Below are 13,707 nucleotides of genomic sequence, written 5' to 3'. Positions count from 1 at the left end.
CTTAATGTTATGTGTTTATGAATATTTATTAAAAGAAGGTTATAAGGTTATAGCTGGCCACAAAACATACATTATTATTAAGGATGGGTAAACTATGTGTGAAAAGAAGGGATACGTGGGTTTTTGTTGTACTTTATTCCCATATTGGCAAAAATAAACGAAGGAAACATTTGCTTTGGCGCGGCAAGTGCTTCTAGTTGCCCTTCATTGTCACCAGTGTGTTCATGTTGGTCTTCACATGTACAATTTGGCCCACCTTATGTCTAGGTTATCGAAATACAAGTCATCGAGATTAATCAGCTGATTTATAAACGCCGAGAGCAATGTTTGGTGATGAAAGTGTGTGCGTCAATATACCAACCAGCCCTTCGTCTGGTTTGTTCAGGTGTTTTATCTTTTCATTCAAGTTGTTAAAAAGCAATAAAATAAAAATAGGGAAATGAAAAGTCGAGGACAGTATTCGTCAAATTTCTCCTGTTCACTATGCCGTTATCTCCCCTGGTATTATTTGCTTAACAGGGATCCATTACATTCCAGAATACAAAAGATGATTTTCTATCACGTTCATTAGTTTCATTGTTTCCTGACCTATGACGTCTATGTAAGTATTTCCTTCTCACGATAGTAACCAATAAACTGGCATCGAGGAAGCGGAACTTTCTGGTCTGTTTACAACAGAGTTAAGGCTGGTAAAAGTTCTGATCCACTACCCGGCCCAGAAACCACACACACACAGACTGCGGTAAAGAAACTGATCCTTTAAGTTCAGATATGCAAGTGTTCAAGAGAGGGAATACTACAATGTTATCACAAGTTCTTCTGAGCCTTCCGCGGGCGTTGTAAGTACTTACATCAGCCATGGTGGTGGGCGAGGGTAGTGTTGTGGGAGAGAACAGGAGTTGTGTGTGAACTGTCGAGGCTCCGCGGGAGGGACTGGTCGACCAGAGGGCGCGGGCTCAGATATCCAGGCCAGTACCCCGCCCCCCCTCCCTCGACTTGCCTGCGCCGGTGCCACATTTGGCCTCTTCTGAAGTGTTGTTTATCTCGAGGCGTCTATATTTCTTAATAAAGGACTCTTATTCCCGTGTTGTGAAGGGATTTTCCTCGTTAATGTGTAATCACAGTAGGTGTAACACGTTTTAATAATAGAAAATATATGAAAATTTTGTTTAATGATATATATCCAGAATTAGCTGCCATGTAAGTCACACAGTTTACTTTACTACCGTCGGATAAACACAATAAACAACGTAAAGAAAAAGACTGAGGCTCCACAATGATAATGTGGCACCACCGCTGCCCGTCCCCAGCCCCTGACCAATGAGAGGACGAGAACCTCCTTCCATTTACCTGCCGTTATCCAGCTCGCTACTGTGGAGTACTCACACCCCTCGCTCATCCATAAATGTAATAAAAACAGATTATTGTTGCCAGTCACTTAGATTAGTTGATCTCCATAATCAGCAAGGTGTTAAAGGGGTTTCTAACACGCCGACAAGCTACGCTGCCTAATCACTTAAAGTATGATCGATTTAGCAGTGACCCGGCAGCTTCCGGTAGTAGTGTTGATATTAAAGTTACCTAACCCACACAGGGACCTGTTGGGCGCCCATCACACACACACTGTTGCCAAGCTGTGGGGTACGACCATCAGCCCCATACTTGAGTTATGAGCAAGTTACAATGGGTCTGGAAAATGCTTGAGAACTTATAATCAATAGAACAGTCATACAGCGAAGGGGAGGCTCCAGTATTCTTGAGGGGTGTTCAGATTTTTAGGCACGAACTGATCATTAATTCCAACAAGGCGGTGATCACACATGGTCAGATATTCAACGTTGGCAACAGCTTGGTCGTTAGTTTCGATAACCCGAACTGAGAGAGAGAGAGAGAGAGAGAGAGAGAGAGATCCAAACATCCCTCCCAAGCGATCAATCATCATCAGTGAGGTCAGGAAAGACGGGACTGGCTATACACAACCAACACTCCTTCATAATGCTTTTAACTATTACTCGTGAGATATACTTATTTTTCTTATAACAGATTAACATTGTTGTTTTAGTCATGCCATACCTGTGTTTTATATATCACACGGGGGCACGAAGTAATGATGGAGTACTGTACATTCTTTTCGCGCCTGTTCTCGTTTTCTATATTCTTCGTTTCGACCTCAAAAAAAAGCAGCAGTAGACAAGGGTACAAGGAAAACAAAATAATCATCATTATCGTCAACACAAGCAAACAACGTAGAAATCAAACCGGAAACAAGTATTATGGGTATTATGACCCTGACAAAAACAATAACAATGAAACAAAAACAATGAACGGACAACGCCCCAACCCTCATCCTCCCTAAGACCCCCCCCCTCCCCTCTCTCCCTCCCGTCTCCTCTTACCACTCTCATACCTCTCCCCTCCCAACACCCCTTCCCCCTCATTCTCACCTCTACCTCCTTCCCCTCCTTTCGTACCTCCTTCTTCCTTTACTTTATCTTCACTATTCCTTTACCCTTCTCCTCTCCCTCACCTACCTCCGTGGAACACACTGTTTACAACACAATAACTGCGCAACACTACTCCGTCGCCTGTACAAGAGTAACCTTTCGGGCGATACCACATTGTTATTCCATCAACCTGTAGGTAATAAAATATATATCAAATTGTCTATTTTTGGCCAAGGATGGAGCGTCTGGTATACCATAAGTTTGTAGCCCAGCCTATGACTTCCCAAGGCGGTAGCTGCATTTATAATCAACAATAACAACAATTAATAATAATGACACATTCGCTTCCCATTCTCCCGCCCTACCCACCCACCACCCATCCTCCCGCCCTACCCACCCACCACCCATCCTCCCGCCCTACCCACCCACCACCCTCCTCCCACCACCACCCATCCTCCCCGCCCTACCCACCCACCACCCATCCTCGCCCTACCCACCTACCCATCATCACGCCCTACCCACCCACCACCCATCACTCCCGCCCTACCCACCACCACCCATCCTCCCGCCCTACCCACCCACCACCACGCCTCACGCCCCTAACCACCCACCACCCATCCTCCGCCTACCCACCCACCACCCATCCTCCGCCCTACCCACCCACCACCATCCTCCACGCCCTACCCACCACCCATCATCGCCTTACCCATCCTCCCGCCTACCCACCCACCACCCTGCTCCGCCCTGCCCACCACCACCCATCCTCATATACCCGCCACCACCCATCCTCCCGCCTACCCACCACCACCCATCCTACCCACCCACCACATATCCTCCCGCCCTACCCACCCACCACCCAGCTTCCCTCTCACCCACCACCCAGCCTCCGCCCTACCCACACACACTGTCTCCCGCCTACCACCCACCACCCATCCTCCGCCTACCCACCCACCACCCATCCTCCACCCTACCCACCCACCACTCATCCTCCCGCCCTACCCACCACCACCCATCCTCCGCCCTACCCACCCACCACCCATCCTCCGCCCTACCCACCACCCATCCTCCGCCCTACCCACCCACCATCCTCCCGCCCTACCCAATATGAAATAAGGCCCTAAAAACACCCATATATGGGACAGGGTAGGATGTCTAGTGCCTGTACCGACAGACAATAACTAACCCATGACACAACCCAAACACACTATTAGCTTAGCTAGGCGGTCAGTCTGCCCTCTCTTACCTCCTCCTAAATTTCTTCAATTTCCGAACTATAACTTCCTTCCCCCACCTCTAATCTTCTTTCACCCTCCTTATCTAACAAAAAAAAAAAAAACACGCCATCCCCCCCCTTTTTACACACACCTCAAGAAGCACTTTACCACACAACCAACTTCCTATCCGTCATCCCATCCATCCGCCCCATTACTCATCTACCCAGTTTCTCTATCCCACACCACACTACTTACCCACCCACCCACCCACCTGATCTTCGTTCAACTTCACTGTCTTATGGAAAAATTAACTCTATGAATTTTTCTTACGAACCTCTTGATTTGTTTCCCAATAAATGTATAAAAAAACAAAGTAGGGCGATCAGAAGAGCCCTCCAGCCTCCCAGACCTGCAAAGAGGGGTGTTTTCTTTGGCCACTATCCAACCCTTCACGAGTCATCCTGACCTCTGACCTTCACGAGTTATCCTGACTTCTGACCCAATAGATAATCTTATTCTCTCTCAAACGGACTTTTTTCCTCCCTAAATTTAATCCTTTTCCACAACCTGATCGTTTTCTTTATTCATAAATCTATTATTCTCTCTCATTTTTTTCGGTACCTAATCATATAATTTCTTTCAATATTATTCGTCTAGTTTTCTTTCCCAAACAGATTTTTTTCTACAATACTGAATAAATTGTCTTCATTCTTTTTCTTCCTCCACAACATTCAAATGCAAGTCTTCATCAAAATCAATCCATTGTTCTAATATACAGTACAGTATTTCACCTTAGTTCCGAGCCGTGACCTTAACCTCTGACCTAATAATATTTCAGATCAGATCATTTTTGTTCTCGTCAGCCTATCAGAATCCCTATACCCGCTGAGTAAGCAAACATAGACGCCATTACTGTGAGACCCGAGAGACGCGACCCTACTGGAAATAAGTGGATGATTATTGGTTAGTCTTGGTCAAATCGAGGTATAGTTTACCTCTGTTTGTATACCTGATTTCATGTATAAATTGTATACTTGCACAATCCATGTAAATGTACACCTACACTGTCTATTGTCTACAGTCGACAAACACACACACACACACACTCTACAGCCAACACCACACACACACACTCTACAGTCAACACCACACACACACACACTCTCTACAGTCAACACCACACACACACACACCCCACAGTCAACACCACACACACACACCCTGGCAGTCAACAACACACACACACACACACACACACACACACACACACTACAGTTAACACCACACACACACACACACCCCCCACAGTCAACACCACACACACACACTCCCCACAGTCAACACCACACACACACACACACCCCACAGCCTGGCACACACACACACACACCTGCACAGTCAACACACACACACACCCCACACACACACACACACCCCACAGTCAACACCACACACACACACACACCCCACAGTCAACAACACACACACACACACACACACACACACACACACACACACCCCCACAGCCAACACCACACACACACACACCCACAGTCAACACCACACACACAACACACACACCACAGTCAACACCACACACACTCTACAGTCAACACCACACACAACACACACACCATAGTCAACACCACACACACCTCTACAGTCAACAACACACACACACACACACACACACACACACACACACACTACAGTCAACACCACACACACCCCCACAGTCAACACCACACACACACACCACACACACACACACTCTACAGTCAACACACACACACACTCTACAATCAACACACACACACACACACACACACACACACACACCTATAGCCAACACCACACCCACATACACACTCTACAGTCAACACCACACCCACACACACACTCCACAGTCAACACCACACACACTACAGTCAACACCACACCACTCTACAGTCAACACCACACACACACCAGTCAACACCACACACTCCCCACAGCCAACACCACACACACACACACACTCTACAGTCAACAACACACACACACACACACACTCTACAGTCAACACACACACACACACACACACACACACACACACACACACTTACAGTCAACACTGACAGCACACTCACCTGAACATTAACCTAACCCCATGTAGCGTTAGGATGATTAATATCCAGGTGAAATAAGCCAGGGAGGGGGGGGTGGGTGAATCTTCAGGTGTTCCAATAATTCGAAATACTGAACCCAAATATGACATATGTGACGGCACAATAGCTGTTTCACGTGTGATGAACCACAGACTGAGGTTACCCAAGACCCTTCTCAGAAATTTCACCATGAACACTAAAATCAACTTTACATTTTTTTAAATAAATCGAAAAAAAAAAACACTCCCGCCTACTGGAAAATCTTTACCCGGGCAGACATAAAGGTAAACACTGAGAGCTCCTGCCGATGGCGCCCGGGGCATAAAAATTTGTCTAGTGGTTCAGTAAAAAAAAAGAAAAAAAAAAAGACAAGGGTTATTAGACCCGACGAGCGAGGAAAGACCCATGATGGACGACACACCGCGGGCGAGGAGCAACAAATGATCCTAAAACTTGTCTTAACACTTTGTGAGAGCCAATAAACATGATGGTGATGGTATCAGTGAATCTCCTCACAGATTTTGGTACCGTACCATAAAAACTGAGTCAACACGAGCAATCAGCAGCGCCTGTCACTCCCATTTCACACCAGACGAACATTCGTTCACCTTGCAGTCAATCTCTTTTGTGTTACAAGTATAGCGTAGGTCAGGGGAGCCTCGCTTACCTCCACACACCAGGAGGTAGTGTGGCGTAGGTCAGGGGAGCTTCCCTTACCTCCACACACCAGGAGGTCGTGTGGCGTAGGTCAGGGGAGCCTCGCTTACCTCCACACACCAGGAGATAGTGTGGCGTAGGTCAGGGGCCTCGCTTACCTCCACACACCGGGAGATAGTGTGGCGTATTGGGTCAGGGAGCCTCCCTTACCTCCACACACCAGGAGGTCGTGTGGCGTAGGTCAGGGAGCCTCGCTTGCTTCCACACCGGGAGATAGTCAGCCAGTAGGTCAGGAGCCTCGCTTGCCTCCCACACACCAGGAGATGGTGTGGCGTGGGTCAGGGAGCCTCGCTTGCCTCCACACACCAGGGTAGTGAGGCTGTGGGTCAGGGGCCTCGCTTACCTCCACACACCAGAGATAGTGTGGCGTGGGTCAGGGGGGCTTCAACACCTCCACACACCAGGGTAGTGTGGCGTAGGTCGAAACCTCGCTTGCCTCCACACCAGGAGATAGTGTGTGGCGTGAGTCAGGGGCCTCGCTGCCTCCACACCGGGAGATGGTGTGGCGTGGGTCAGGGGCTTCCGACACCTCCACACACCAGGAGATAGTGTGGCGGCGTAGGTCAGAAACCTCATACCTCCCACACACCAGGAGATAGTGTGGCGTAGGTCCCGAAACCTCGCTTACCTCCACACACCAGGAGGTAGTGTGGCGTAGGTCAGGGGAGCCTCGCTTACCTCCACACACCAGGAGGTCGTGTGGCGTAGGTCAGGGGAGCCTCGCTTACCTCCACACACCAGGAGGTCGTGTGGCGTAGGTCAGGGGAGCCTCGCTTACCTCCACACACCACAATAAAACGTCCCCGTAAGACGCTGGTGACCGGAAGTCGCCCTAGACGCCTGCAGAAGCAGCGGACGTGTAGCTGGGTATACCGCTCCTGTTTCCGGTGCTGCTCTGGCTCCAGCTACCTCCATAACCACCACCACTACTACGACAGCCGCCGCCTCTGCCTCACTGCCGCCGCCGCCGCCTCTACCACTACTACATGCGTTTTCCACCCCCCTCTTCCCTCCTCTAGTTTTCCTCTCTCTTTCCACAATTGCCTCTACTTTCGTTGCTCTGTCCACATCCTCCCACTCACGTTGTGTGTGTGTGTGCGTGACCTGGCCCCTACCCCGCCCCTCAGTACAGGTGTGCCACAGTCATTCCACCTGGCTGGCACACCTGGGAACCTGAGCACTACACCACGTCCCTCTCCCAACACTCTCCTGCTCTCACGACTTACCGTCTCTCAACAACAGATATTTACCCACAAGTTTACACGTCTATTTCTATAACTTTTCCTATCAGCCCCAAGCCTCACTGAAGGACCGTACTAGATATAAATACAGTATATGGTAGTAGTGTAACTGACCATTGTTCGAATACCTTTATAGGCAGATGATGTGAATTCGTTTCTACTGTGTGTATTGAGTTTGAATTTTGTCTATCCTAACACGGTGTTTTATTTACCGATAAAACAAAGAAATTGTTTTACTCTTATTTAGTAACGATATTAAATTTGTATTACTTATGTTTTATTTTTGTTATTTTTTGCCATTAAACATTATTATAGGTTGATGTGAGATACAGTTAATATTCAGTAAAATCAACATACAAGTTAATATTATTTTACCATGAATATATAGACAGTGTAGGTATAGAAACAGGTTTGAAGTTATACTGTAGCCTCAAGCCGTTTCCTGTATTTAATAGAATTTATACCCCCAGTCTTCCTCGGCCAATACTCAACCAATATCTCAGCTTTCAACAATATCGGTTAACCAGTTTATGGGATACTTTGTTCCTTCACACGCACACACACACACATACTGTATACACATACACACACACACACACACACACACATAATCACACACGCACGCACATAACCACACACAGATACAAACAAACACAACTATACACACACACACCCATTCTCTAAAACGCACACCCGCCAAATACACAAACTGTAGCATATACACGCCCACATACACCCAAATCAAAACCTACACCCACCCCCCCACCCCAACATACACACTTGGGGGGGGAAATGACGACAACAAAGTAGTAATTTCAACCACGAGAGACAACCTAACATAACCTAACCTAACCTAACCCGCAATGCAGCTTTTTTTTTCGTTTCTCTTCTGTTAACATCATCACGACTGTCTCTGGGTTAATATATTCGGATAAACATTCAACTGTACTAAGACGGAATGTTAATATGTATAGAGGATGGTGATGTGGACGAGAGGCGGCGTTAAGGGGGGGTGCTCCTCCACACACACACACACACACACACACACACACACACACACACACACACACACACACACACATACATATACGCACACATACATATACTGTACTCAGACACATACTATACATAAACACTAAACACATAACTAAAATACATACGAACACAACCCATAAATCGGTCCCCTAAACACACACATAGGAGGGTTGATGCTCGCTGTTACATAATACAGTGTACCATGTTCTTGTAGTATCATGTGTCACTCATTAACTGTTGCTACCATATTATGCGTCGCTCATTAACTGTTGCTACCCTATCATGTGTCACTCATTAAATGTTGCTACTCTATTATGTGTCATTCATTAAATGTTGCTACCCTATTATGTGTCATTCATTAAATGTTGCTACCCTATCATGTGTCACTCATTAAATGTTGCTACCCTATTATGTGTCATTCATTAAATGTTGCTACCCTATTATGTGTCATTCATTAAATGTTGCTACCCTCTTATGTGTCATTCATTAAATGTTGCTACTCTATTATGTGTCATTCATTAAATGTTGCTACTCTATTGTGTCATTCATTAAATGTTGCTACTCTATTATGTGTCATTCATTAAATGTTGCTACCCTATTATGTGTCATTCATTAAATGTTGCTACCCTATCATGTGTCACTCATTAAATGTTGCTACCCTATTATGTGTCATTCATTAAATGTTGCTACCCTATTATGTGTCATTCATTAAATGTTGCTACTCTATTATGTGTCATTCATTAAATGTTGCTACCCTATTATGTGTCATTCATTAAATGTTGCTACTCTATTATGTGTCATTCATTAAATGTTGCTACCCTATTATGTGTCATTCATTAACAGTTGCTAACCTATCATGTGTCACTCATTAAATGTTGCTACCCTATTATGTGTCACTCATTAAATGTTGCTACCCTATTATGTGTCATTCATTAAATGTTGCTACTCTATTATGTGTCATTCATTAAATGTTGCTACCCTATTATGTGTCATTCATTAACAGTTGCTACTCTATTATGTGTCATTCATTAAATGTTGCTACCCTATTATGTGTCATTCATTAAATGTTGCTACCCTATCATGTGTCACTCATTAAATGTTGCTACTCTATTATGTGTCATTCATTAAATGTTGCTACCCTATTATGTGTCATTCATTAAATGTTGCTACCCTATTATGTGTCATTCATTAAATGTTGCTACTCTATTATGTGTCATTCATTAAATGTTGCTACCCTATTATGTGTCATTCATTAACAGTTGCTACTCTATTATGTGTCATTCATTAAATGTTGCTACCCTATTATGTGTCATTCATTAAATGTTGCTACCCTATCATGTGTCATTCATTAAATGTTGCTACCCTATATCATGTGTCACTCATTAAATGTTGCTACCCTATTATGTGTCATTCATTAAATGTTGCTACTCTATTATGTGTCATTCATTAAATGTTGCTACCCTATTATGTGTCATTCATTAAATGTTGCTACCCTATTATGTGTCATTCATTAACAGTTGCTACCCTATCATGTGTCACTCATTAAATGTTGCTACCCTATTATGTGTTATTCATTAAATGTTGCTACCCTATTATGTGTCACTCATTAAATATTTGCTGTTCTCTATTATGTGTCATTCATTAAATGTTGCTACCCTATTATGTGTCATTCATTAACAGTTGCTACCCTATCATGTGTCACTCATTAAATGTTGTTACCCTATTATGTGTCATTCATTAAATGTTGCTACCCTATTATGTGTCATTCATTAAATGTTGTTACCCTATCATGTGTCACTCATTAAATGTTGCTACCCTATCATGTGTCACTCATTAAATGTTGCTACCCTATTATGTGTCATTCATTAAATGTTGCTACCCTATTATGTGTCATTCATTAAATGTTGCTACCCTATCATGTGTCACATTAAATGTTGCTACCCTATCATGTTATTCATTAACGGTTGCTAAACTATCATGTATCATTCATTAACTGTTGCTACCCTATCATGTGTCATTCAGTAACAGTTGCTACCCCATCATGTGTCACTCATTAAATGTTGCTACCCTATTATGTGTCATTCATTAACTGTTGCTACCTCATCATGTGTCATTCATTAACAGTTGCTACCCTATCATGTGTCATTCATTAACTGTTGCTACCCTATCACGTATCATTCATCAGTACGTTATATATGTAGCTGTATAATTTCATGAGGCTTTAATAGTTTAGTAATTTATAAATATTTAAAACCACAACAAGTTATTTATCAAGAAAACCCTTGCCTAGTGACCAACCTACATTAATAATAATAATAATAATAATAATAATAATAATAATAATAATAATAATAATAATAATAATAATCGTAAGCAAAATAATAATACGCAAAATAATAATAATAATAATAATAAGACAAATCATTAACTAAGCAACACACGAAATTAAATCCAGGTAAATTTACTCATTAAGATCTTACTCACCTCACCCCATTATATACTACAGGTGTCTTGTGCAACACACCACACTTAGTTAACGACAAGTACAGGAACTACGGTGGTGAGTGCATTGTTCCTCTTCGCGTGGTTTATATTCACAGAAATACAGGTAATAAGAGCCCCCCATAATACACACACACAAACAACTTGATAAACACCCAGCTGTCGTAACCGCATATATTAACCAGCTGTCATAACCTCCAAAATAAATGCAAGGTTTAAATACAAACTGGCAACTCATCATTTATTATTACTGTTACAAATAGTATGATGACTATTAATGTACTAGAAAGACTGGCTTGTTTATTATTATTACAACTAGTAATAGTGTGTGACTGATCTATAAACATGTGGCGATAAAGTGCAGGGGTCGCTGGTGGACGCCTGAGGCACCCCTCGTCCACCCAACTGTATCCTCACAGCCGTACAGGTCTATGAGACTCACTATGACCGCCCAGCTCATGTCTTTCACTTGATATTATATAGACTAAAAAATCGAGGATATTAGTTTTCATGGATGAATAATGAGTATCTTTAAGTTTTTTTTGTCAAATTAAATTCATCAATGTAGTTATAACGAAGCGGAACAAGTGAACTAAGAGACGCGTTTCCTACAGTACACAACAATCATAAAAATTCAACTAGAAGATGTTGATCACGTCTGGCAGACGGACTCCCCCGCTGCCTGTTGGTTGTTACAGGACCCAACTAGCCGTGTAACGATCCTCTAACTGCCCTCCTGTGGTTTCCTTCCCTGTGAGGCGAGATAACACCAGCGCGGCGTCACCGTCATGTGGAGACGCACCGCGGCCCTGAGTAGTTGTCCCCACCACTGCCACATTAGTACATCATAACGAGTGGCACACACACACACACACACGATTAAACTATTATATCAACTTTGACACAATCCATATATTTTCCGAACCATATAATTATGTTTGATAAAAGACTGTACTTAACCACATTATATTAATACAAACGGTGTTGAAAAATATAAGTTGTGATGATGCAGAAAAACGTGAAGAACAGACCTCCGACTCCGCCGTGTGGTCAAGTTCACCAACTGGTACAGTACAGTACAGTAGCGCCTCTCCCTAACCAACACGAAAATCCATGGTGGTTGTGGCCGCAATGCTCCACTTCCAGGAAACAAAATTACTGGTGTTGAATTGAGCCGAGTGACCGATGGCAGCAGGAAACTTGTACCATTGTTGAGTCGTAACTCCTCTGTGCCACAGTGAGGCGGAAAAATCGTCTCAAGTATTATCACGGAAAATATAGTCGTGAAAACATCTACAATTCCAAATACTTTTAAATTTACAACTCAAAACACCGATAACAACTAAATTTAAAAATACTGGAAATAAAAATGCCAGAAACACAATATAAAGACAACTTCAACAGCCCAGTAGCGAGGCTGTTAAACTTGGTGCAAGACGGGCGTCCATCCCAGCCTATAACTATTACACCACTAGTCGTTCAAGTCACGCCCTGTGTGTGTGTGTGTGTGTATGACAAATCCTCGCTTTTAATACAGTGGCTTTTAATACAATGTAGAGTATTACCAAACGTAAACAGTGTGTACCATGACCAGTATGAGAGCACATACAGTATGTCTTCAGTAACACACACACAAAGTAATGTATTTGACTCTTTCTCCCCCCGGACAAAGGCACACTGTAAACAATGAGATGTTTGCCATCCACTCGTCCCTGATAAGCGACACCTCGTCCCTCTTAACCCACTACACTGCCACTAACACAACCACCTACAGCCGTTCATTGTGAAGTAAGTGGTTGTCTTACCCTAGTAATACCATAAGTGGGCGGGGCTGGTGTTGGTAAGTAGTTGGGGGAAGTGTTACGGCGCACTGTCCCAAATGTTCCCACACAGGGAGTACAATACACAGTAGGTGTGACGGGACAGTACACCTCACATCACAACCTATAAACTTCACAGACTGCACAGGTAGCTACAACAATTAGCCATGACGGGACCCTCTGTATCAGCCTAGCAGCATGACAAACCTGATGGCGTGGGGGGTGGGATGGCTGTGGTGTCTGCCTTGTAATTATCTAGGTTGCAGTTGTTTCTCTCTCTCGCCTGACACGCCCCGGCCTTCAGGATGCACCAGGAGTATTGATCCTGGCGGTATTTTCGGAGGGCGGTGGTTATTAAGCCAACATCCCTCAACTAATTACTAAGCTTGTGTTTCCTTGGGAACTAATGAGGAGGAAGGGGATTTTTTTTATAAGGGTTTATTTTGGGTTTTGTTCATAATCAATCATCCTGTATCGTTCAGTCCTTATGTTATACAAGTCAACTGAACTCAATCTTGGAGGCAGTAAGTACGATAGGTTATAACACAATGAAAGTCTCATATTTTCTATTCTTAACTTCCATTTGA

General features: G+C 44.0%; 1 protein-coding gene across 9 annotated transcripts in view; it reads right to left on the bottom strand.

Annotated features, from left to right (window-relative positions):
* Positions 1-13,707, bottom strand: part of LOC121871233 (dihydropyrimidinase-like) — a 146,129-nt gene that overhangs the window by 87,152 nt on the left and 45,270 nt on the right. The window contains exon 1 of one of the 9 annotated variants that reach the window (XM_042373441.1): positions 852-959. The exons of the other annotated variants lie outside the window; for them this stretch is intronic. Coding sequence (XP_042229375.1) covers positions 852-860 — 9 coding nt within the window. The 5' untranslated portion in view covers positions 861-959. Of the gene's footprint in view, positions 1-851; positions 960-13,707 lie in introns of those variants that run through there. 9 annotated transcript variants of the gene reach the window in all.

The sequence above is a fragment of the Homarus americanus genome, unplaced genomic scaffold, assembly GCF_018991925.1.
Source record: "Homarus americanus isolate GMGI-L3 unplaced genomic scaffold, GMGI_Hamer_2.0 scaffold40565, whole genome shotgun sequence".
Lineage (NCBI taxonomy): Eukaryota > Metazoa > Arthropoda > Malacostraca > Decapoda > Nephropidae > Homarus > Homarus americanus.
Note: the sequence above shows the minus strand (reverse complement) of the source record. Positions and strands in the feature narration are given on the sequence as shown.